General features: G+C 41.8%; 2 protein-coding genes across 2 annotated transcripts in view; both read left to right on the top strand.

The window, feature by feature from the left end:
- LOC140693984 (uncharacterized) overlaps window positions 1-25,638 on the top strand; it is a 244,706-nt gene that overhangs the window by 71,883 nt on the left and 147,185 nt on the right. The gene's annotated exons all lie outside the window — the stretch shown is intronic.
- LOC140693986 (uncharacterized) overlaps window positions 19,960-25,638 on the top strand; it is a 41,666-nt gene continuing 35,987 nt past the window's right edge. The window contains exons 1-4 of the mRNA XM_072957486.1: window positions 19,960-20,115; window positions 20,396-20,485; window positions 20,849-20,970; window positions 22,001-22,225. Of these exons, the coding sequence (XP_072813587.1) occupies window positions 20,475-20,485; window positions 20,849-20,970; window positions 22,001-22,225 (358 nt within the window). The 5' untranslated portion in view covers window positions 19,960-20,115; window positions 20,396-20,474. The remainder of the gene's footprint in view (window positions 20,116-20,395; window positions 20,486-20,848; window positions 20,971-22,000; window positions 22,226-25,638) is intronic.

Below are 25,638 nucleotides of genomic sequence, written 5' to 3'. Positions count from 1 at the left end.
TTTCACTTGTACTGCCCAGTGAGCATGTTGTTGCTTCTGAAAATGTGGGCTGTGCACACCCTGCATTGGAAATAGCCAGATTGCCCTCCGTACAGTCTCCATCACTTTAAAAAGCAACAACTTAACAGCTGTTTTGATCCATCTATTATCTTAGTCATTTTTTATTTTCTAATTTTTTGGAATATTTGCTTTGTTAGCTCATCACCCACTGGTGTTTGATACCTGTTGAAATCCTTGCTTTTGAGGAACATGTTTGGTCCTCCTTTTATTTGGTGACAAATGCGCCCTTATTAAATTTGTTTGATTGTTTTGAAGAAGTAAGATGCGAATTGATTTTGTCGGGTGCTCAGGGATTCTTTTCATGGAGTATTTAAACTTGTAAGGTCAAACTCTGCAGCATTTTGCTCGATTCCTGCTTTTACACAAACGTGCTCGGCACGCGGTTCCTGGCTGTCGCTGTGTGACGTGCATGACGGCGCTTCCTGGCCGTCATGATGAAGTGGCCGCCACGGAGGTGACGGCTGCAGGGGACGCTGTTGGAGGAAGCGGTCACCGTTTGGTTCTTTAATTTTTTTTTTTTGCATTCAACTTCCCCGTGCCATTTACTTTACTTTGCCTTCATAAAGGGGCAGAATTGGGTCTAAAATCCATGACACTATTTGTTCCCTTTACGAGGCTGGTTTTTCTGGGTATCAGGACAACATGACCTTCTCCTAAGTAGCTGGCTTACCTGGATCTGTTGGGCAAAGGGACTGCTAAAAGGGCCGTAGCTTCCTCTCTGCTCCAGCCAGTGGGCATTCAGAGCTGGGTCTGTGGTTTGCCTCAGCAGCCGTGCAGACCTCCCTGCCCCGGCCTTTACTTTTAACCCATGTTGGCAGTAAAGAGTTGAATCCGTTTCTGTTGCAGCTGACATCCACCACTGACAGCCGTGTCGTTAGTTTGTGGTAGTCAGTCTACAACACCCCAGACAACCGTGAAGGAAGATGATTTGGCCGACCTAGGACCCTGGATTCTCACCCTCACCATGGTTCATCTCACCCGGTGGAAGGGTTTGGCCACCACCATCATGCTGACCATGAGGCCTTGTTTCTCCTTTCATGCTCTGGTCCAAATGTGGACACTTCATTTTTCACTGAATTTGTCTCTCTTGAGACAGGCCAGAATATCTGAATGAGTCCATCACATTCTGGGTGGGGAACAGAACAGAAGTAAGTGTCGCAAGTAGATGGAGTCTAGGCTGTCCGGGTTGGCAAATGCAGGCTGGGATCTGTGATGGCTGGGCTGTACACTGGACACAGGCCTTTCCCGTGGCTCCTGAGAGCCCATGAGTTGAAGTGATAACAGCCTTGCGTGGATTCCCCTATCCTCATCTGCTCATTGGCAAGTGTGTCTGCTAATTAGGAGCTCCCCCAGACCTCGGGCCCTTCAAAGCTCAGACCATGGGAGAACCTTGAGTCCCTTCTCCTGGGCCTCCTGTGTGAGAATCCACTGCCTTCTGAGGTGAACAGCAGCAGGAGATGCCTCCCCCTCCAGGGAGCACCCTACGGAGGAGTGTTAGTGCACCATGCTGTGAGCTTGTGTGTTTCCGGCCATGGTCCCTACAGAACTACAGTTGAGATGGGCTTATTGATGGAAATAACAGGACTGATTCCAGGGCAGGGCCTGGGGGAGGGAACAGTGGAAATTGAATGTGACCTCAGACACCTCGGTGGGTGCTGGGGCTGTTACTAAAATGGGGAGTCTGGGAGATACCTGCCAGGAATGGAATTCTAGAGTAAATGGTGGACATGAGGCATTTTTAAGATGCCATTTGTCATCCAAATTAGGACTTCAAAGAGGCACTCGGGTCGATGAGCCTGGGGCTCAGGTGAAGGAGCCGGACTAGAGATACACGTTGGGAGTCGTCATTCTTAGCTGGTGTTCACAGCCTTGCATGTGAATTAGATCATCTCGAGAGCTGCAGACTGAGGCTGAGGGGGGGCAGGGCTGTGTCTTGGTTGGAGGAAAGCCCAGACCATACAGCTTTGGTGTGTCAGTCAGTGGCGTTTGCCATTTTCAATGCAATGCCAGTTATCCTTAAGGGGCCAGGGGCTGGGCAGGGCCAGCCAGGAAGAAATCTGAAGGGAGGGTCGTGGCCACGTTTGCGTCTTGGGAAGGTGCAGAGTCTGCAGGGTACGGGAGGGTAGACTCCTCAGATGCTAGAGTTGCAGTGAGGAATGGGGAGAAGTTAGTCACAATCACCTGTGAGGGAGGGAGGGAGGCCTAGGGAGCCCCACCTTACCGGACTCGCTTTCCCATGAACAGAAGGCAGTCAGACAGAGGATCTGAGGTGAGAAGGGATGGGCACTGGGAGGGGAGCCAACCTGGAGAATGGTGCTTGCAAAATTCTGGAATAGTCTCCCTGAAAAATAGAGTTAAAAATACCCAGACTCTTAAGAACATTGTTAGTGACTTGGGAGGAGGCAGTTGTTTTTCTGGCCTCCTAAGGGTAAGGCATGTATCCAGGGATACACAGAAGATACGGGCAGTCTGTTCCGGGGGCTTGATCGTTACCGGGGGAACAGTGCAAGTTTAAAGGGGGAAAAGGGCAGCGGAGGGAAACTAGCCAGGCCCCGTGTCAGGTACCAGTCGGCCGCCCTACTTGCGTGTTGCATTCACATCCATGCCTCCCAGGTGGGCGCTGACAGCCCCCTTTTGGGGATTGGGAAGCCTTCTCAGAGGGGTTAAAGAATTGGTCCATTTAGTGACTAGTAAATGCTGTAGCAGGATTCAAGCAGGGCCTTGTCAGAATTCAAGGGCATGTTCTCTCTACTGTTTCCAGTACTTCCCTGTTATACCTGGAATGGTGAAGTGGGTCAGTTTTGGAGCCTTTCAGAAAAAGTATGATTTAAGCGCCTCTGGACTGTTTCACAAAGCTCAGCATTCTTTGATGGTTCTGAAGCACGCAGTGATTTTCGCCCCAGAGAGGTAACGTCTAACTCCTTTGATGATGACGTGGTTGCAAATGGTGTACAGGTGCAAAACCAGACTTTGCAGCTTCTGAAGGGAAACTCTCCAGTTCTCCCTTGGTCGGCTTTCTTCCTCGGGATGTATCTGTGCTGCAGCATAGGCCTGAGCTTTCCATATGGAGTGAGAGTTTAATATCCGATGTTAGCATAAAACGGTCAGATGAAGAAAATCGATGTTGACAATTTATTTTTGGGTTTCATTAGTCAAAATATACTATCAGTTAATGGCCCATATAGCAAATGAAATTGAGTACAGGACATTGCATTTCTTACTTTCTATTTAGAGTTCTCTTACAGAATAATGTTGCCTGCTTTGGAACATCAGCTCCACCACTCACGGCACCTATCAGTGTGTTGGTGTGATTGCATTTACAGAGTGAATGTAATCTGGGCTTCCTCAGCCCCAAACACTTCAGTGCAGAATCACGGGCTGTAGACGTCTGTTAGTCACGCAAATACTTCTAAAATTATATGATTCCAGAAAAGAAAGAAGAGAGAGAGAGAGATTGCCTTTATCAAATTTCCTTTCAGTTCTAAATGAAAACTGTTGTTGAGCAGCTCTGGTTTCCTTTGGATAAGAATATATACATTTCTTTGCATGTAACCTGGGTTTTGGGCTAGAACACCAAGTTCTTGCTGTCCACAAGCCACAAAAATAGTAGCCAAATGGCACACGTGTGAAATAGTTTATACTTTTTTCTGAGAAAGTATCCTTGAATTTGGGACTTGGGCTGTGATTTCTGCTTTTTGATTCCCCCACCTGCCTTGTAATCTCTCACTCCTTCCCACGTGGTTCCCAAGTGTTCGTGGTCTCAAAGGAGCGGGCAAACACCCAGTTGGTCACCATGTACTGCTGCTATAGATAGAGCCCAGACAAGACCTAAAGGACATTATCAGAGAGGACTTCCTGGAAGAAATGGGCTGTACATTCAGTTGTGAGGACAGAGTAAGAGTCAGCCAGGAGAAGGAGTCAAGAAAGTGTCTCAGATCGCAGGGGCAGCCCGGGCAGAGGCCTGGAGGCTTTTGGCGTGGGGAACCGGGGAGAGTGCCCTGTGCAGTCCAGGGTGGAGGGAGCCCCTGCTGGGGAGGACACTGGAGAGAGTCCGGGGTGTAGGGCTTTGGAAGAAGTTGAGTTTTACTAGAACTGACACAGTAGGCAGTGAAGGGTGTCAACAGAAGTGACCCTCAGGAAAGGTACTTCTGGTTTTGCTTCTGATATACTACAGACAAAAGGGTCGGGACGGGCGAGAGCAGGTATGTCTGTCCCTTTGAGATCCAACCCGTCATTCATTTATTCATAACACGTGCACTTCAGTGAGTCTAGGGGAGAGAGAGTGTAGCCACATAAATAAGCAAAATGTATTTGCTTCTTGAGAGCTTAGCATTGTCAGAAGTTGACTTAGCCTAGAATGTTCTAGGAAGAGAGGAACAAATTGTGGAGGTTGGAGGGAGGGAAGGCTTCCTTGGGAAACAGTCAAAATGAACCTGGAGGCAAGTGGGAAGTAGGAGCAGGTCAGGGGGCTCCTGAGGTCACTGGGGACCTATGTACTGAGATGAGGCTGGGCGAGCAGGGTCTGGGGTGGGGCTAGAACTCTACCAGGGAGCCTCTGAACTGTTTGAAGTGGGGTTGATGTAATCAAATTTGTGCTTTGGGAAGGCTGTCGTGGCTTTGTGTGTGTGTGTAGCGGGGAAGAGGTGGAGGGTGCCACCAACTGGGGGATCATTTGAAGGCCATTCACAGGCTGGGATATGGGCTTCGGGGCTACTTGGGGACGGCAGGGGCAGTGTGGATGCCGGCTTTTCTTATGGGGGACTTGTTAGCGGGGCTGCCCTAGAGGCACCTTGTGGCTGGAAGAAAACTGATGGAGGCTGCCAGGGGGACATTCCTCTTCTCTCTTTCCATGCCTAGTGTGATTATCTTAGCTCAGCCAACATTTGGAACAAAAGAGCTAATCTCCAGGGTTGCCCAGGCCTTTGTAGAGCTCCTTCGAGTGAGATCTGATAGGATTTAGGTTTGTGTTCAGATCTGGATGTTCACTTAGCTAGAAACGTCCTGTCATTTCGATTTCCATAGGGGTTTTTATTCCTGATAAAGATTGCTTTCTTGGTGAGAGGAAAATTATTACAGCTGTTGTCTTTTTCAAAAAAAATCATATGTTTTAAGAGCTTTAATATTCAAAAGAATAGGAATATATAAAATATTTAAGGAAGTCTTTGGTGTGGTTTCTTTGCTTTCTGAGCTAATGTGGACTTAGAGCCTTTGTATTACTTAATAGCACATCCTTGTCAGTATTTAAAGAGCTGTTAGTGAGCACCCCAGGCCCCACCTCTCAAAGAATCGTTAAAGTTTGCTCTGAAATAGTGAGGTCATAAACGTCTTGTTTTCAGAAATCAAAAGGTTTAAAATACGCACCATAGCTCCATTTATAAAACAATAATAAGTTCAAAATTAAGAAAATGGAGGATAATTGATTTTTTTAAAGCCTAAACATAAACTTTCTTGTGCTAATTTTGCAACTGGAAATTTTGAAAAGAAAAATCCTACTGCAATATCATCTACGTGGTATATATATATGAGTTTCACGTTTGAAAAGTAACTGCGCAGTGGTTTTCAAAGTCAGGAGCATTCCAGCTCAAATACTGGCAGTGGTGGCTGCTGGTTTTCAATGGAAGAGCCTAAATTTGCCTTCTTAGCTTTTTTTTTTTTTTTGTACTGAGAAGGTTGAGTAGTGCTTTGCCAGCATGATTTTCGGGCAATTTGAGGGCAGATGTCGTGTTCCAGCAGTGAGATATTTCCATGCATTTTATTTTCTGGACATCACCAGGGCACATGTGGGGTTTGTGCCTGCAGGCTGGAATGCTGCAGGACTCCCTAATCCATCACCATTATGTCCTGGTGCTGCTCCGGTCAGTGAATGATTTTCTGTGACTTGGAGGTAATGTGGTCTGATGGTGATGATCAGACGTGCAGTTAAATGCTATTAATTGAAATAAGAGTAACCTAGAAACATTGCTCTAACAATACAGGATGAGGGAGGAGGATTGGCTGAGCTGCTTGCAGTGGGATGTCTTCTCAGGTGACTCCCTCACCGTGATTCCTGCCAATATCCGCCCCAGCCCTGCATGGTAGTCCTGCCGAAGCAAGCAAGCACTTTGCTCAGAAACGCACTGAATTTCCTTGCGCCTCTGTTTGTTGGCTTTTTTTTGAAAACACATTTTGCCCTTTGCTTAAATGCCATCCATGCTAGTCACCCCTTACACTCATTCTTCTGGACCTCGTCCATACATAGCTGCTGAATGGATGAACAGAATGTAGTATCTCCATGTAGTGGAACATTATTCACACGTAAGAGTGAATAAAAAAGAAAAAAAAAAGAGGAAAATGAAAAATGCCACCTGTTTTGGGAAGTCCACCCTGACTGTTCAACCCACACTTTTCCCTTTGAAACACAATCACTTATGCTCCACTCTACTCTTTTTGATAGTACTTACCACCTTCTAATAATCTTTAACGTTTCCAAAAAAAATAAAAAATAAAGAGATGCTGATGCCACTTCAAAATATACAAGCCTTGCTAACAGCATGTTAATTGAAAGGAAGCAGACACAAACGGCCAGATATTGTTGATTTCAGTGATCTGAAAAGCCCAGAAAAGGCACATGCAGAGGCAGAGAGCAGGTGATGGTTGGAAGGGGCTGGGTGGAGGGGGATTACGGAGTGAATGCTAGTGATAGGGGGATTCTTTTGGGCTGATGAAGTGTTCTGGAAATAGAAGGTGTTGAGGGCTGCACAACTGTGATTGTGCAGAAGACTGCTGAGCGCTGTGTCTGGGAGTGCCTGTTGTTGGGGCATCTTTATTTTGTTCACATCCTGCAATGTGAAGGGCCATCTTCTGCTGTGGTCATTCTACTCCTGTGAGTGGTGAGGGTCAGGACTTTGTAGAGTCCTGTTTCTTTTCTCCCTCTGGCTGAGTGTAGGCAAAAAAATTTAAGCCTGAGAAAGTGCTCCATCTACAGAAATGTCTTTCAGTTTTGCCTGGTGTAAAAATCTTGAGAGCTTTTAACCGTTGAGGCTAGTCTGTGGGGGTAAATAGCCTATGAAGCCTGGGTGAGCCCGGGAAGAGCCGCGCTTCCCTCCCAGACACGGGTGGGGATTTCACCCCCTTTCAGGCAGTGAAGGGCCCAGACCCGTGGGCAGACTTGACAATCGTGAATATTTACGTGTATCCGCTGCTTCATCTTGGATATTAATTTCAAGCTGAGTCAGTTTGTGACGGCAGCCTCATCCTACATCAGGAATTTATAGTATCTGCTCTTTGAGGTGAAGACCTGACAGACTTGATTATTTAACAGTCTGCTTTGAATTGATATCTCAGATTCCTTTGTCAAAAGCAAAACAGCAGAAATACAGACGTCCTTTAATTCCAATGTGGCCTGGAACGGGTTTAGTGTCTGTGCCTCAGTGGCCTTATCTGCGGGTGGGGAAGATGATAACAGTGCTTCCCTCAGAGGAGCTGGTGAGGGGAGAGTGAGAAGCACAAATGGAGGACTTACACGAGATGCTCATAAATGACCGAATTTAGTGCTCTCTGCCTGGTGAGGCCTTAGGGGTAGAGATGTCAGAACAGAGCAGTCCTAGCCGGAGCTCGATACGTGATGGTAGCTGTTATGATCAGTATCACCACTGTGGGTTATCAGGTAGTTTTAAGACTTGGTAATATGATTTCATGAATAATGTTAAAAGACTAGACATCTCAGATCCAGTTTACATAGTCCTCAAGATTTCTTCTGAGAATTGGATGGTTTCTTCCCTATCTTAAATCTGAGATGAGTCTCTAAAAATTTCCGTATTCCTCCATCCTTTTGCTTTAATTCTCTATTTCTTAAAAAACAAAGTTTTTAGATGGAGTTACTGGGGACTGAATTGAGGGCCTCATGCATGCTAAGCACATACTCTCCCAAATGAGGTATAATCTCTTCCCTGATATTTTTTTTAAATTTACATCTTAATTTTCAGAGGTTAGAGGCCTCTAATTATTTTTCTGGAGACTTGTCCATGAACCTGTAAATCTACAATTAATGGACAAAATTTGGTTTATTAAAAAAAAATCTATAGAATATTCTACAGTCCACCCAAAAGGAAATACTCATGGACTTAAAATGTTTCTCCTTTAAGGTGATTTCTCCTGTTTGGTCGAGCTTAATTTGTTAACAGCCATCCTCATCATCATAATGACCAAACTCGCTGTGAGTGGACGCCTAACTGAGGCTAAAATGCTTTGCTCATATTTTACTTCATAGCAAGTGTTTGATTGTAGGTATCAGTGTCTCCTTTTTTGTAGCTGAGGGATTGAGAGATGGGTCAGCTTGCCCCAAATGACACGCAGCTGGCGGTGGCTAGCTCGATGCTGGAATCCAGGCTGCACAGGATGAATTCTCAATTGCTCCTCTAATCAGCTTCCCGTTGAGTGTTTTCCTGAACTCCTGTGAGCCCATAAATGACCGATTTTAGCTATCTCAGCCTGATGAGGTCTTCAAAGGAGAGACACCAGTGAGAATGAGAGGCAGAGTGGCATAAATTAAAATTGTACATTTTCACAAATGTTTTATTCTCAGGTAATGACTGTAAAGGAAATAGTTTTTTAATTTAGTGCTTTGTGAGAACTAAAAACAAAACATTTAAAATAACTATTGTGCAAGAGAGAAGTGGTCTTTGAAAGTCCAACTGTTGCTAATGATGTTACTTGTTTTTTCTAGTGGTGCTTATTTACTGAAAAATTTCCAAACACTGAATTTGTTTTATGTAGTCTTAGTATGAAAGAAAACTTTGTCAGTGAGTATTGTAAGTAAAATCCTTACTCTTTTCTTTCCTGATGATGAATATCTTAGTTGTTTACATGGCTTAAGTATATTTCATCATTTGTGAAATTTGAGTAATATGGTTTACCTTGTCTGACTGTGAGAGCTGGACGCCTTGTATACAAAGCACCGTAGAGGTGCTTAATAAAAATGTGCTTTCACAGTGACTGATAGTTTAGAAGTATCAACTCTGAATACTAAAAAGGGTAGCTTATTTCTGATGCATATTCAATATGTGTATATATGATATACATTAATATGGCTTAAAGTAACTAGGATTGTTTTTTTTAAGTGCAGTATGAAGCTTTAATGAAATCTGTGTCATTCTAGTGAGACAGGGACTACTTAAATTGCCTTAAGCAGACGACCTTGAAGATTATTTACACAGAATGTAAGCTCAGAATTCATGTTGCCGTGTAACCATCCATCAGACATTTAATTTCTCGGGATTCTGACCAGAACCATTAAGTTTAGAAAAATCCACATTGATTATTATCAGGGAATAAGCTTCTCTCTTTTGTGACTAAAGAAAATTTTGATTTTTTTCTGCACTCTTTTCAGGTTTTAAAATTTCAAAATTTTGATTTGACCTGTCACTTTTTTAATAGAGAGAATAAAGCTCATGCTGTTTTAATATGTAAATAAATGTTTTTGTATTTCAATACCCTTCTATGATTTCCTGGCTCTTTGAGAAGTATTTTGCAAGATACTTAGATTACCTACTGTTGGAAAAATACAGACGTGACTTTTATGAATATAGGCGTAGTACAGTTCTGTTGGTTTTTACTACAGTGCAAGACATGAGACCTAGGAGAGCTTTGCTGCTGATTGCCAGGAGGACAGATCTCAGGTCTCAGTCTCCCCTCGTGTAAAATGAAGTGGCTGGACTGGATTCTTTCCTCTTCTAAGATGAGCTTCCATGAGCCTATGTCTTTTGTTTATATTTAGGAGTATTAGCAATATCAGATTAAATACTGAATACCCCTCCATCCCCCCGAAGCAAAGTGCAGTATATGCTACATAAGCTTCTAGTTATCTGATTCTCGTTTCTCATCTTACAGTCAATTTTTGTGTTGCATGTTTCCCGGCAACCTGGAAGGTCTTTTTAGCCATAGGTGGCGCTGTTGCAACTTTTTACAGTCTTAATTTTTCTGTTTGTAAAATAAGGCTTAAACAATGTGATTTTATTTTGATTCCTTTGCTTAATGCTTCAGAATAGCACAACGTCCATTATGTCTTTCTACCTGGAAAATTTTTTCTGCTTATATCATAGTTTTATTCTTTTATCTCGCTGTGAACATTTCAGACTTGCTGTGCAAACAATGGCAAAATCGGGCTTTTCTTCTAGTGTTAGAAACCAGTGAGCCGGGATATTATAAAACAGCTAGAAGCTGCCTCTGGAGCACCATAAAGCTGAAAGGTGTGTTGAGTTCCCTGAGTATTGACCCCGCCGCTGTGTGTTAATTGGTGGGAGTTGATTTGGTACATATATGATGGGGTGTAGTTTCTTGACTTGGGTTTGCCTGCACGTGCTGACACTGAACCATGTGATCCTGAGTCAGCTCGTTCTGAGTTTTCCCCTCGTCTGTGAGAAGGGGACACTCATATCTGCTTTGTAGAATTGTGAGAATTAGTAATTATGTAACATGTTTACCACAGTGGGTATGTCAAGAGAGCTCATAAACTTTAGCTGCTGTTTTGTGTGCAGCCATCATTTTATAGTCTTTGGTAATTACAAAGAAACAAGAAAATAAGAAAAGCTGATTTTATGATGAAAGATATTTGAGGACGTTCCATAATTCCTACACCCATAATTTAGCATCAGCAGAGTCAGAACTGTTACACAGTCGCCCTGGACCAACGTTAAGCCACAGAAATTTTTGTTACTTCATATATGTTGGGGCCTAAGGGGAACCAATACTTATACACATGTTGTCTCCAGCAGCCAACTGAGAGATGACACAAAAGAGTAGGCAGGCGATAAATGTCTTCTTTGTTACTGATGAAGCCACGTTCTCCATGAACTTCAGGGCTGTGGATAAATGAGTGTCATGATACTGTGTCCCAGAAGTAGAGACTCACCCTGTCCCAGGTATCTCTGGGCCACAGCAAGCCTTCCCTTGAGAGAATGAGCCCCATCATGCACAGGGCTGTTCTGCAATGGAGCTGAGCATCCAGGGTGCTTCCCTAGGGTAGTCAACACTGGAGGGAAAGGAAGGGTTTCACATGCCCTGCTTGTCTCCCCGGAATCACAACTCAATCTGTTAATGTGAGGAGGGCTAGCTGTGGGCCAGGGGTCAGGGCTGTGAAGGGAGTAGCACTCTGCATGGCCCAGAGGAGTGGGGAGGAGGTATCCCTTCCATCAGTTTAAACAGGTGGTGGGATGGAACAGAAGGGTTCATCCCATGAGTTTATAAAAGGAGAAATAAGAATTTCCTTTGGGTATTAGTCTAGCCAGGAAACACAGAAGATGATTAGGAAGGAGACTTGTAAACCACTGTAATATTAATTTGACATTTGTTGAGCACCCAAAATGTGCTACATTCTTTTCTGAGCGTTTTACAGAAATGAATCCTTCAATCTTCTCAACAAGCGAGTAAGGAAGGTTTGATTGTTATCCCAGTTTCACAGTGTGGAAATTGAGGCACACAGAGGGTAAGTTGACCAAGGTCACAGAACTAGTAAGTGGCAGAGCAAGTATTTTAACCCTGGCTGTATGGTATTGTGGCTCCCAGAATGGGCTTTGGGTGTTTAGATGTATCTGCATCCCTCGATTTCTGTACGTCTGTGCATCAATTAGCCCAGAAAGGACAGGGAAAGGAGAGTTACACAGGTGCTCACAGTCGTGTCTCGGCAACTGTCCACGAAGAGTGCACCGTGATTAGAATTAATTGTTTTCCAGGCAGCAGATCTGTTGGTATAACAGAAATTTAGTCCATTGAATTCATCTAGAAATCCTTCCTGCTCTGCTTCTGTCCACACTTGCCATGTGACTGCCTGCCCGTGTTTGGGCCGTGGAGGAGAACATATACTCATGGTTGAACTCTGATATTGCAGTCTGGTTCATAGTTTCACATCTTCTGTTACATTAATAAGTTAAATTTCTGGTTTTCTTGCATCAGTGTCTCATGAGTTTGGTTAATGTGAAACCAGTCCATGGGAGCCCAGGGGTTATGATGGTATAAATTTTTAGCACGTTGTGGCACTTCTAGCCATGCAGACATGACTGGGGGATGTACGCCTTTCTCACTGATTTCTCCCAACAGCAGGGTCCTCTCACGGATGTGAGGCTGGGAGCTCTCTGAGTAGCTCAGTCAGAGGCCAAGTCCACCAATCCGAAAATGATGAAGTACCTGGAAGTGGGCTTCCAGGTAGTCCGATGGGCTGTTCAAGAAATTTGGTGAAAAGCTGTCCACTGTCTGTGGTTTAGCTGCTTCTTTGCTATTGAAAAGTCTGGAGTAGATGAAGGGATTTTAAAAAGCAGAAAGGAGTGATTTCAGGTGGTACATCCACACCGGTGAGAAGTGATGGATGACCGCCTGTGTGAGGCACAGACAGAGTCTTACAAACTTCATAAAACAGCTTCAAATGCTCTGCCATCTGAGTGCGCTTCATATGGGGTCCAGTTCATCACTGGTCACGCTGTGAGGACAAGTAACTGACGATGGCAGAAAGGACACGGAGGCATCAAAAAGGTCTCACTCATGTTCCCTGTTTAAAGAATGTGGCACAGTGTATTATATTTGAGCTGGTTTTTCACTGAACAGTTTTTAGTGTTTTCTGGGACTCCCCAGTGCCCCAAGGTTCCATGCAGCTGGGTGTCCCCTCATTGCAGCTCCGTCAGCGCTTGCCCTGGGCTGATGTGGTGTCACGGGAAGCAGGACGGTCAGCGTCCCCGGCTCCTCTGAGCTCCGTCTCCTCATCTGCAGAGCCTGGTTTCCCATCCGTGTCTACTTAGTAGGGTTGCTGAGAATCACACGTGATGGTTATCAGGTGTGATTTCTGGTTGTCTCTGCGATTGGCAAATAGCCAATAATTGATAGAAACTCTTGTTTTTTTTATTGTAATTGTGTCTCCTAGATTGCAGTGGTTTTTAGTCTGCATTTTTTTATAACTTTACTCATTTTTAAATATGCCCTTATTTTATTTATTTTTTTTTGAGGTACTGGGGACTGAAGCCAGGACATTGTGCATGCTATGCAGGTGCTCTACAACTGAGTAATACCCACCCTCCTTTTCTGCACTTAAAAATAAATATTGCAATACACAAAATAGCTCTTAAACTCCATCATGGGACCTGGTCTCTGTATAGGCAAATGAACACGTATACTATTTCAATAAGAATAAATGCTGTTGAGACATAAGTTTCTGAATCTGTTAATGTGCTTAAAAACGATCATAGCTAGTGATAAACACGAGACTTAGATCCAGGACTTTTTAGGGTATGTTTTGCCATCATGGGAAATTACATTCTACCGAGAAGGCTAATTGGGTCTCTTTGATATTTGGATGGTTTAGCAGGTGATCAAGGCTTTCCAAAGCTGACAGTTTTGTATTTTAAACTAACTACAAAGTTATCTTCTAGAAGATGGAAATCCTAAGCTTGTGAATTTCCCAGTAATCCAGGGGGTATGTGTCTGTGTCTGTGTCTGTGTGAACGTTTGTGTGTGTGATTTCAGGAATGTAGAAATAAGTTCCATATAGACTTCTGATATCTTTCTCTTCCAGTTCAAGGTTTAAGCATATACTTACACAAATAAATTGATTTTCTTTTGTCATTTGGCATATTGGCGGGAATAAGAGGTTCTCATACTTGTTTCAGAAGGGTTGGGAAGCATGAGCTTAGAAAACTGGAGGAGAAAGAGGCAGGGAGACACTTCACACTTTGTGCAGTATATGAGAAACGGTAGCTTTTCTTTTCTCTTTTCTTCTAAAGCAAACTGGCTCTGAATTGTAACACACTATTACTCAGAATTGCTTTTCTAATCAGATACAAGTGCCTCAGATTTTTCAAGGCAACATGAATGATGAAATGTGTTTTAGCATTTATCTTTAAAAGTAGTTTTATTTCTCAAGTAAAAGACTATAGCCTGTTTCTTCCAGCGTCTCAAGAAATTCTCATTGATCTATGTACATGTTCTATGTGCTTATTTTCTTTTCTTTTTTTTTAAGTGCTTGTTTCATTGTGGTGTGAATCAATGTTTAAAATTTCTGGATTTTGATCTTTAGAAAATGCTGATATATCAGAACTGTTAAAAACCTGATTGTTCTTTGGTCCTTGTTTGGTGGGGCACCCTATTGATTACTCTTGTCTGTTAAAGAGAGAAATTCTTCCTCTAGCCTGCAGATCATTAAGTGTATGGTTTGCAGTATGCCTTTAAATTTCATTGAATGCATTGAACATGATTGTCCAGTGAATTTTGAGTTGACTCATAGTAATGACTTTGCTTTGATTCTGTGGCTTTTGCTCCTCTCCACAAGAGCTTGAATTCTCTGTTGCATTTTGTATACGTGTTCTTCACAGTGGAAGAAATTTTGCATTTTTTACAGAGGTGGTTTTTCCTAACACCTCTGAATGCCTTCTGTAATTGATACAACAAAAATCTGTTATTTCAATGCTTAATTATTTCATAAACTAGTTTTTGGCTTAATCAGAAACAATGACAGAGTGATAATAAAAAATAGGAAAACTTTCCTTCCTTTGAAGAATAGAAATCAGGTGGTCAGGCTCACCCATGCTTTGGGCCTGACACACTTAATCTCATGTCATTGTGTATCATGATTCGGAGATGGAGTTGCTTCAGGTTTATTGATTTTTGTTTTAACATTTGTGTTGAATTCTTTCTCCAGGCTTATGTATCCTGTTGGGTTTGTTGAAACTGTAGAAGGGAAACAAAAGCTTTTTTTGGTTTCCGGAGGCCTGAGTTGCTGATGATAAGGGTTGAGGGTGGGCTGAGGAACAGAGTGACACTCCCTCTGCTCCCAGCTGAAATTGATGAACAATGAAATCAATTAAGTGTATCGGTATTTGACCAATAGAAGTTAGCGAGCCCAAACTGGCTAGTTATGCCCAAAGAAAGTACTGAATTCACCTGCAGAATTAGGTGCTTTACCAAGAAGAAGCAGCTTAGAGCAATCAGAAAAATCAGTCCTATGATGAGATATAAAGTAAATATAATATCTTTTATTTCTGAAACTTTTCTACGTTAAGTTGTGTAGAGCTAAAATTAAGTTTCAAGCACCAGGAGTTAACAGTGTGGGTGGTTCTGTATGATCATTATTCAGGAATGTGCCTAGACTCTGCTAGAGTGGCTGAAGCTGGCAGGAAAAGACCCAGAGCCAGGATTTGTCACCTTAGGGTGTCCTCCATAATGGTTCCATGTGGGAGCCCATGATTGGGTTAACAAATTGTAACAGACCCCAGCCGCCTGTCAAATTTAAGAAGAAAACGTATGCTTAGTAACTGCTTTGCAAGCAAGTGCCTGTGCATCCTCACTCCTGTCTCCTTGCCTTAAAAAGCAGAGATAATGCTTTGCTTGCGTAGATGATGTTTTAGATAGCACTCTGCTCATCGCAAAGCAATGACCCAGGCCCACAGCTATAAAGGCTGGGCTTGTGTGCAGTTAGATACTCTATTATCCCCCAAGCAAGGACCTAGCTGGTCTGGTGGTCTGCTTTGTAATTCACATGTCTAAAGGATGTATCTTATTCCCCTCACCCCATGACTTACCTAAAGATACACTAAGCCTTTGTACTCATGGTGGATTCTACAATCTCTGTCTCATCCTTCTTTCCCCAAGTTCCTGCTTACTATCACACAACTGTTAATGACGTTTTCCTTTGATTATACACAATAAATATGGGATCATTTGAGAGGCTCGTGGAGTTGGGTCCCTACGCCCTCTCTCTTTCGTGACTTTTTCCACAGAGTCTTGAGTATTCATTCCCTGTACGTAAGACTTCTGCCAGCCAGAACCCACAGTTCCAGGTGAGAAGGATGCAGGCTTTATCTCTCCTACCTCTAGGGAGAGAGAGTAGAAAATTGAGATCTGCTCTTCCGTGGTCCCTTCCTGCCCCAGGTCTGCTCCAGTTCACCTGCAGCCTTCTGGCCTCTGCTCACACTGCCTCTGTCCCAGGACTGACAGCAGCCTTTTCTTCCCTGGTAAACATTTCCTGTGCCTTTTAGAAGTTGGTCTCTTCTCTGCAATACAACCCTGGCAGATGTGATGGTGGTAAACGTGCTGGAGGGCAGTCACTTGGGGACTGCCAGGAGCCATGCTGATTCTCCTGAGTCTCTCATTCGGGGTTACAGAACTGTCGAGCAGCAGAGGAAGCCCTTTAACGTGAGGCCAGCTCAGCATTGCATCACTTTCATTTTATTTTTGAATTTTCAGTGGAGAAATTATTTGTAGCAAACTGTTCCAGATTTTTGGCTGCCTGCTTTCCTCACCACCATTCCCTTGTTGGCTCTGGTGCTTGTTGTAAGAACCAGGTTTCTTCTCTGGTTATTTCTAGCAGCTGGGCTTGCCGAATCCTTGATCTGCCTTTGAAGCAGAATGCTTCTTCGTGATGTCAAGCTGATTTTCCTATTTCTGAATATTTCGTGTACACTCAGCAACTCTTTCAAGTGAAATGCTCTTGTCCAATTCTGTTAACCCATATTTGCCGATCTCCTGCTTTCATGCTGAGGGCAGTTTCTTCTTCCTGTAATAAAAGTTAGCAATTTGCATTTACTATTTGAAGGTTCTGGCCCTAGGTGCTTTTGTCCTTAACAGTTTTAATACAATTCACCCATTAAAATGTGCAGCGGTTTTTACTCAAAGCCCAGAATTGTGCATCGCAGTCAATCTTAGAATATTTTCATCCCCCAACAGGAAGCCCTGTATGCACAAGCAGTCATTCCCATCTTCCTCATCCTCCCCCAGCCCCAGGCAGCCATTGTTCTCTCTCTATGGATGTGCCTGTGCTGGACATTTCATGTAAAACAAGTTATTTCATGTAAATGGAACTGTCTATTGTGACTGACTTCTTTCACACTGAGTAACTTTTTCAATGTATTTCCAGGTTGTGGCCTGGGTCAGTACTCTATGCTTTGCTATTGCTGAATTATATTCTACTGTATATCTGGGCCCTACTGTTTACCCATTCATCAGGTGATAGTCGTTTGTGTTGTGTCTGCTTTTTGTTTGTGAAGAGTAATGGCGCCGTGAATACTCCTGTAGGAATTTTTATGTGGACATTTGTTTTCAGTTCTCTTACTTGTGTGACCAGAGAGCAGAAATGCTGGGTCATTCATAAACCAAATGTTCAACTCTCTGAGGACCTGCCAGGCTGTTTTCTAAAGTGGCCACCCTGTGTTACATCCTCAAAAGCAAGGGCTGCGCGCTCCGCTTCCTCTGTGTCTTCATTAGTGCTTGTTACACATTTTTTTTATTATAACCTATTGTAGTAAGTGTGAAGCGGTTTCTCCTAGTGGTTTTGACTTGATTTCTTTTACAGCTAATGATATTGAACATCGTTTGATTGTGCTTATTGGCCATTTGTATATTTTCTTTGAAAAATACATTTTCAGATACTTTATACACATTTTAATTGAGTTCTCTTTTTCTTGTTGAGTTGTAGGAGTTTTTTCTTTTATTTGAAGATACAAATACTTAATCAGATAAATAATTTGAAAAAATTTTCTCCTCTCAGATGTTTTTTCACCTTCTGGATGGTGTCCTTTGAAGCAAATTTTTAACATTTGATGAACTCCAATTTATCACTGTTTTCTTTGTTCCTTGAGCTTTTGGGGTAATATTTAAAATCTGAGGTATTTTATTTAAACTTTTATATAAAAAATAACTTAATTCTTAAGACTGTTCTAGGAGATGGGTGCTGTGGCTGTCCCCAGTCTATGGATAGGAGACTGAGGTGCAGAAAATTTCACTGAAATATCAGTGTCACAGCTACCCAGTGCTGTGGGATTTCAGACCCTCATGTTTGTCCCCAGCATTTGTGATCTTCACCACCATGCTCCACTACTGCCTGGAATCATTAATGAAAAAGTTTTCCTTTTTTGATTTCTTGATTGTTTGTTTTCTCATTGGGGAACTCACCTCTTCATTTTCCTTGCAGAGATCTGTGTAGGTTTATTTTAGATCTCATGTACTTATTTATTACACAGGCTCCAGCGATGATTGTGCCTAGTTGATCTAATCAATTCATACTCAAGTCTTTCCTGCTCATGACACTAAAAAGAGAGTCATGATTTACATAATGCTCAAAGAAGAATGTACTTGAGTGATTTTATTTTTCTAACCAATCAAACAAATCAAATAAAAACCCGGTGTTGGAACAGATTATAAGCCCTGCAGAATAGGGTCACTGTCTTCCTTGTGTTTCATTTGATTTGTCACAGTGTCTGGATAGTGCCTTGCTGTCCAGCAGTTTTGTGAGTATACGGTGCTTGTGAATCATTGTAAGGAAAGAATTTTGACAACAGACTGTGTTGTTCATTTCACAAGGGAAAAGATCATATAGAAATACTGCTCAGATTTATTTTAAAATTAAGCTTGGTGTTTTGAGAAGGGTTCAAGAAACCATACAAAAATCTTTTTCACTAATTTTAAATCTATCTTAGACACATTATGCATACATGGCAGAGTAACTTATCAACTAGTTTTGACAAGTGGAGTGTATTATTGATTATCTATTTTAGTTGAAATATTCTACCTGGGATAAAGTAATCAGTGCCCATAAATGAACAAATATGTTTGTATTTCTATGCAACATGGGGGCAGACTTCATATGTTTTTATATAATATATATGACTGTGTGTTTTAATCTGTCTGTCAGTGTTTTTATAGTTTTTCATCAATGTTGTAACTTTAGAATTCTTCTATGGAAATCACCCCCAATTCTAGTGCAGTTTGTACTGTGTATCCTGTCTTATGCATGGGATTCCACTGTCCCCTCACTGAGGAATTTCCTCTCCTATTGAGTTAGTAGCAGAGTTAAAGGAACTGTGATTTCTAGGCCTTTGCTCTCCATGTGTTTGCAGTTGGCTGTCAATCAGGATTTTGTCTTTCGTGAGTTTTCATTGTTCAATTAGAATTTTGGAAATAACAATTAATATGTTGCAACACTCTCCCTAGAAACTTGATGTGTTTGTGCTTTTCAGTTTCCAATTTACAAAAAATGTAAATGCACTCTTGTTTTTAAATAGTCCTTTTTCACTAGATATTTGTTTACTTCTTTATAGTCAAAATATTTTTTTCCCAATGAATGAATAGGTTTGCATGTTTTAAAAGATACCTTACTTTTTAAATTTCTTATTCTAACAGGTATATTCGTTGTACAGAATTTAGAAAATAAGGATAAACACAATTATAACTTAAAAATGGCCTCTAATCTCACCTGGAGATACAGTTGTAAGGTTTGAAATTGAGAATTACAAGTCCTCTCAAACTGTTCTTCTATTTCAAGTACGGTTTGGTTACTGAGATCCTCGAATTCCCATATGAATTGTAGCAGCAGATAGTCAGTTTCTGCAGAGGAACCCACTGGGATTGTGATCGAGTCCACGTTGAATATATGGATCGCTCTGGGGAGCACTGCCATCCCAAGAATGCTGTCATTTGATTCAGGAATGTGCGTGGTGTGTCTGTCCAGGTATTTAGGTATTCTTTAATTTTTTTCAGCATTGCATAGAGTTTACATTGGATTATTTTACTATATATTTTGCCTTTATACTGAGGACAAGTGTGCAAGGTACCGGGATCAGAAGTGTATTGGAGCTCCGCAGCTTGCTGCCACCATGGACGCTGTGCTCTTGCTTCGCCCACTGTACAATGTTGCACAAAATAGGACCTAAGTAACTCTCTCTTGAAAGAATGATTATATGATTGCTGGATGATGCTTGAGAGTCCTTGTGATGATGTCTTTTTCCCAGAATTTCCCCTCTTCTTTACTATGCCCTTTCCCTTCCTTTCCTCCAGCCTGTGTTTCAGCCTGCCTGTGGCATTGATTTTCCTTGTCTGTGGACTCTTCCTTTCACTAGTTCGTGATAATGTTACATGTGAGATGTGGAAACTTGCTAGATGTCAAGAAAGAGGAAATCCATTGCATTCTAGTTTTTTTAGAGTGTGCTATTGTATTATCGATTGAAATGAAATCAGGCTGACCCATTGAGCCATCCCCTGAGCTCTTTTTGCCTTCCTACAGGTGATACTGCTCTCGTTGCTGCATGTGCCCTTCCCCCAGACTTGGTTTTGGGGTTGAGTAAGTCACCGTCACTGGAGCCCTCTCTTTAAATGATGAAGAGAACATTTGCTCTTTCTCCCTGTTTGGGGACTTGGATGAGATGAGGCAACAGATAAAGAATGGAGCCCCACCTCATTCTGACCCCCGCTCTTTCCGTTCCTTTCTCCAGGGGAAGAGTACAATTCAAAAATATAAAGATTGTGAACTAATGAGATAGACAAGACAACCGATCATTTATTAAATACCCTTTCATGCCAGAAACAAATGTATTATACACACAAAAAGCACATAAAATACGGTAGTACTGTGGTTACAAACGTGGGTCCGAGTTCGAGTCCTGGTCTGGAGTGACAAGTCCTGTGAGATGGAGAATTGGTAGGTCGGCTTAGCCTCTCTTGGACTTGTCTTCTGTCCTGCAGAGATGGGGCTCGCTAGGCGTCCCTCCCCCGTAGAGGTGCTGAGGGGTGTAAAAGACACGTGTAGGCAGACCGAGCACAGCTGCTCTTTCCTCGTAAGTGCAGGATAGCATCGCTTTTGCGGTGATGGCTTTATGACTGCACCGTGTAGACTCTCAGTGCTCCAAAGGGATGCCTTGCAGATTGGAGATGGGATTCTCACTTCTGTATATACCCAAGGATTGTGTTATTGGGCCTTGCTAATTTGACTCTATTCTTTAGAAAGTACATAATGTAGATATATTTTTCAAACATGCATGATTTTTTCTTTTATTATTTATAGTTCTACCCTCTCATCTCTTGGTGTGACTTTTCATGGAATCCAGGAAACAGTCCTAAGCAACCTGCCTCTTCACACTTCTCCGTGGTGGTTTCCTTCCCTGACTAGAAGAGGGTTTTGCATAGGTAATTTTGATTGCTCCCCTTCTCTTGGAGACTCTCTGTTTTTCTGCCCATCTCTCACCTGTCCATCTGTCCATTTCTCTACCCACTCATTCTTCTGACTTGTTTCAATAAGCATTTCAGGCAGCTTACAGAAGAACAGGTACCAAATAAACAGGTGAGAAAATGGGGCCAAGTTCATACAGTGAGGCTAGGAGTTGAGCCTGTGTGAGAGTTGCCAGCGTGAGACACACGCCTCTGCCTTGTGACTTATAAGATAGACAACATCAATGTGCCTGAAGCTCCCAGCAGACACAGGGAAACAGGGTTTGTGGGAGATGCTCATTGGCTGTGAAATAAATAAGTGGCTTAGTAGAAGCCCAGCCTTTCCAAGTACTAAGGCTTAGGAGAATATTTTAGTGTCTTCCAAAATCAGATTATTGCATCTTTTCTTTTTCAGAGTTTTATGTATAGTTGGTTTACATTCTATACCTGGAAATTTCTCCAAAACTTCTGCCCACGTGAGTCCCATGACTCGGGAATGGGGTGGTTCTGCTCATTGACGGGTGTTGGCCAGAAACGGAAAATGACAGCCTCAAAGGAGCCTGGGATTTATCAGTTATGTTTTGTCAGTGCTGTAGATTTCAGAAAATGCTTTCACCTTTTCTTTCCATCTGAGGCAGCAGCGTGCTCTCTTACCAGCATCAGGAGCTCAGGGCCACGGGATGGTGGGGGCTGACTGCACTGCCGTCAAGACAGCTGAGCTAGTCACTGCAGGTGTGGTTCTTTTACATACTGCAGTTCATGCTCTTTACTAGAATGTTTCAACAGGGAGTTAATTAACTGAGTTAATTAACATTTTATAAATATGATGCTTTGTTGAAAAGACAGTCATAGGCAGAATATAAGTTGTGATCACTTTAAAAATGGTTTCATTACTGAAATTTCAGTAGGAAAGATCCAGTTTATCTTATTTCCGCCTCTCTTTAAAAGTAACAAAGAAACAAGACAGAAAAAGCAGAGGATGATTTCTGTTCTTCCTCTCGGCTTGCAGGTGCCCTCACCTCCAGTGGCATCCATCCAGACACCAGCACTGACACTGGCCGTGCTCAGAACTGCCTCAGCCCTGAAGACACATCTGACAAATGGAAGGGGGCCGCGCCCTGTTACAGCAGGTGCTCTCACTTTGTGGGTCCTTATGTAACTGCGCGGTGTTATTCAGGATCGCCCTTTCTACACTTTGTGACGCTGCTGCGGTGTCTCCTAGTTATTTGTTTCTGTAAGTACTCGTGTAATTTTCCAATGTGTGGTACTAGACATCTAAAAATGCATTTTTCAGATGAAAAATAGTGTGTATTTAATATAAATGTATGAAAAAAGGGTCAAATGGATCTATCCTGGTGCCAGTACTCAGAGATAATAATTAACACATTAACATCTATTTTCTGTTCTTTTCATCAGTGTGTATTACCTCTGTCATAAAAACCAGCGAGCAATGTGTGCCTGTATACTGTGTGGAGACCTCCATTTTCCATTCGGCTTATTACACATTTCTCTACAATATTCTATCTCCCCTGGCATGATTTTTAATGACTAGTATAGCATTCTGTCTTGTGGAGTCCTCGTCCATTTTACTTTGGACTTAAATAAACTTTTAAATTCCAAGTATACTTAACTGAAATTCTGAAAAGAGATCTGTTGTGGTACCGAAAGTCCCCTACATCCCTTCCCCTTTTTTCCTGAGAGTAAAAACTGCTGACAATGTGGAGTATATATTTCATGACCTTTATGCCTATGTCATATAAATAAACACATACATACACGTATATGAGAAATCTATGTCTATGTGTGTGTATATATGCTTTATTGAAAAATAAGGCCATACTATATGTTTTCTGCAGCTCGGTTTATTCACTCAGGTATATATCACAGACGTCCTCTCTCTCCAGACTCACCCGGTCCTTTCAGATAGAGTAGAGGGTTTTCCTGATATGCAGGTTTGGTCTCTTGTGTAAGGACACCTTTCGTGGGAGCGTACTGTGGACAAGGCCTTGGACCACGCCGAAACACCGGAACTTTAGTGCCCACAGCTCACCGTGATTTACCGCATCATTGTCTTGATGGTGGACACTTAAGTTTTCTCCATTTTCCACTGTCAGAAAGGGTGTTTGACTGGCATACTTCTTATACAAACATTCCTGTGATCTTGTATGAGTATTATTTTCGTTAAGGTTTCTGGAAATTTAGTCCTTGGATGTGACAACTACATAAATCACAGGCTCCTTTCAAGTGAATCAAGAAATTCCTTCTCCTGTGGGGCATGAAAAGATGTAGAATAACTTATGTAACCAATTCTCTATCGCTGGATATGATTTCACTTCAGCTTTTCTTCTCACCATTGTAAACAGTGCTGTGTAAATGCTCTGATAAGTACATCTTTTTGAACTGAATTTTTCTAAATGAAACGATTCCAAAATGTGGAGTTCAGCCTGTGTGTACACACGTTTTTCAGAGTTTACATATCCATTGACATGTCATCCTCCAAAAGATCGCTCACAGTTTGTTCTCTCAAAGATGGACACTAGCTAGAATATCTTTTAAAAATATGTGCCAATATGATGAGCAAAAGTACTTTTTCATTGTTTTAATTTGCACTTGATGACCAGTGAGGTATTGAGCATTTTTCACTCATTAGCCATCTGACTTTTAAAAAGTGAATGATCTCTTTTGTCCTTTGCACACATTTAAGTGAGGCAGCTTCTTGTTGCTTTGTGACAGCTCTATGTATATTATGAACATTAACCCCTTGTCTTCATCAACATGTATCAGAGAGCTTTTCCTTGTCATATTTTGCCTTTCATTTTGTTCAGTAGGTTCATTTTTGTTGTGGCCCAAAATAATCTTAAGATTGTAAATGTCTTCTTTTTGGGTTTTATTCCTGATATTATTCTTAGAAATACTTTCTTATAATGGTATAAATTTCTTCTGTAGGTTTTTTTAATCTCTAAGATGGAGATGATGATGGTACTTGTTATAGTGAAGAGAAGTTGAATTAATATGAGCAAAGAATTATATTCGCTGTTATTAGTACTTTCTAATATTCACATCACATTCTGTAATTTTTCTTGCGGTCATTATGACTGGAATAGAATTTGTTTTTTCCAGGGGATTCTCTGATTGTCCCAAGACAATTATTGAATTCCTACTTTGCTTTTTAACTTGAAATCCCACCTGTAAAGAATACTTGTGTACACTAGAGTCTCTTTTTGAGCTCATGGTTTATTTTTATCAATCTTATTTTCTTACACTAGCACTATATCTTACATATTGTAAACATTTATTTAATATCTGACAGTGCGATTTTTTGATTCTCTTTTCGATCCCAAATTTTCTTGGTTAGTATTATGACTTTATTATTCCTGAAGAATTCTAATATAATTTTTCAAGTTAGAAAAAAAAAGAAGTGCTCTCGTGGGATTTTTTAGTACTTTTGAATTATCTTTAGGAGAACGTACATTTTTACAAAACTGCTTTCCTGCATACAAAATGTTGATGTCTCTACTTTCACACCTCTTACTTTACCCCACAGTACAGTCCTGTACTTCCTCCATGTACAACATGGGCATTGTTTTTGAGTTTATTCCAGATTATTGTTGATGTTTTTGTTAATTATTTAAGTCAGAATTTTTTGCTATTGTATAATTTAACTGTTAAAACTGACACCTAGGAAGGCAGATTCGGTTTGTAAATACTCACTTTGTAACTTCTCATTTAAAATTGTAAGTATTAAGTACTTGTTACAGAATCCTTTCTTTTCTGTTTTTAAAAATTTGTTTCCAAGATTCTCAAAATGGTCATAGCAAAGTAGTATAGGTGGGGACAGAGATGGAGAGAGGTAGTGTGGCTCATGTACAAACTGTGAGCACTTTCATGGCTGCGTTTACGCTGGAAAAGCCGCTGAAGAATCCAGGATAAAACGGGTGGCTTTGTATGCAGTTGAAAGCCAGCTTTCTTGCCTGGTGAAGCCTGGTGGGCGTGACAGGTAGATGATCAAGGTCGAATGGAGGTTATTGGCTGCACAGAGCGCTGTGTCTGAGAACTGGAGAATATCGCCATGGGAAATGCTTGCTGCCAGGAACAAAGCAGAGGAGCTGGGGACCCTGTGTGTTAAGGAATTTCCAGCCCTCGGAGTGGGAAGATCAGACTCTGCATTCAGATCTGAGTTTGAATTCATCTTCTTTAGTTTACTTGTCCTCTGACTTTGGTCAAGCTATATAACCTCTTTCACTTCTGTTTTCTTATCTCTCAAAATAGGAGAATTACAGCCTGCTGCTAGATTGTTTGATCAGGTTAAATAATTAGTGTCTATAAGATGCCACGTACAGTCACAAGCTCAGTGAGAAATGGGCTGTCACCTGTTCTTCTGCAACTCAGTGCTTGACAAGACATGTGGGAAAGCCAGTCCCTAATTTGTGTGTGATGCAAGTAGGAACAAAATTAATGTCTTGCCTTTCCCTAGCAGTATACTTACAGCTTTGCTTCATTTACTTCTTTCCTCCTTTCCTTTCCCCTTTCCCATCCTCCACCAAAAGATCCTGAGACTCTCTCAGAATAGTAGATTCAAATTACTTTAAAGGTTGGCTCATCCTCATGAAATGATAGTAACATAAAAAAAATCTGTGCACATCCCAC

This window comes from Vicugna pacos, unplaced genomic scaffold, assembly GCF_048564905.1.
Source record: "Vicugna pacos unplaced genomic scaffold, VicPac4 scaffold_20, whole genome shotgun sequence".
Lineage (NCBI taxonomy): Eukaryota > Metazoa > Chordata > Mammalia > Artiodactyla > Camelidae > Vicugna > Vicugna pacos.
Note: the sequence above shows the minus strand (reverse complement) of the source record. Positions and strands in the feature narration are given on the sequence as shown.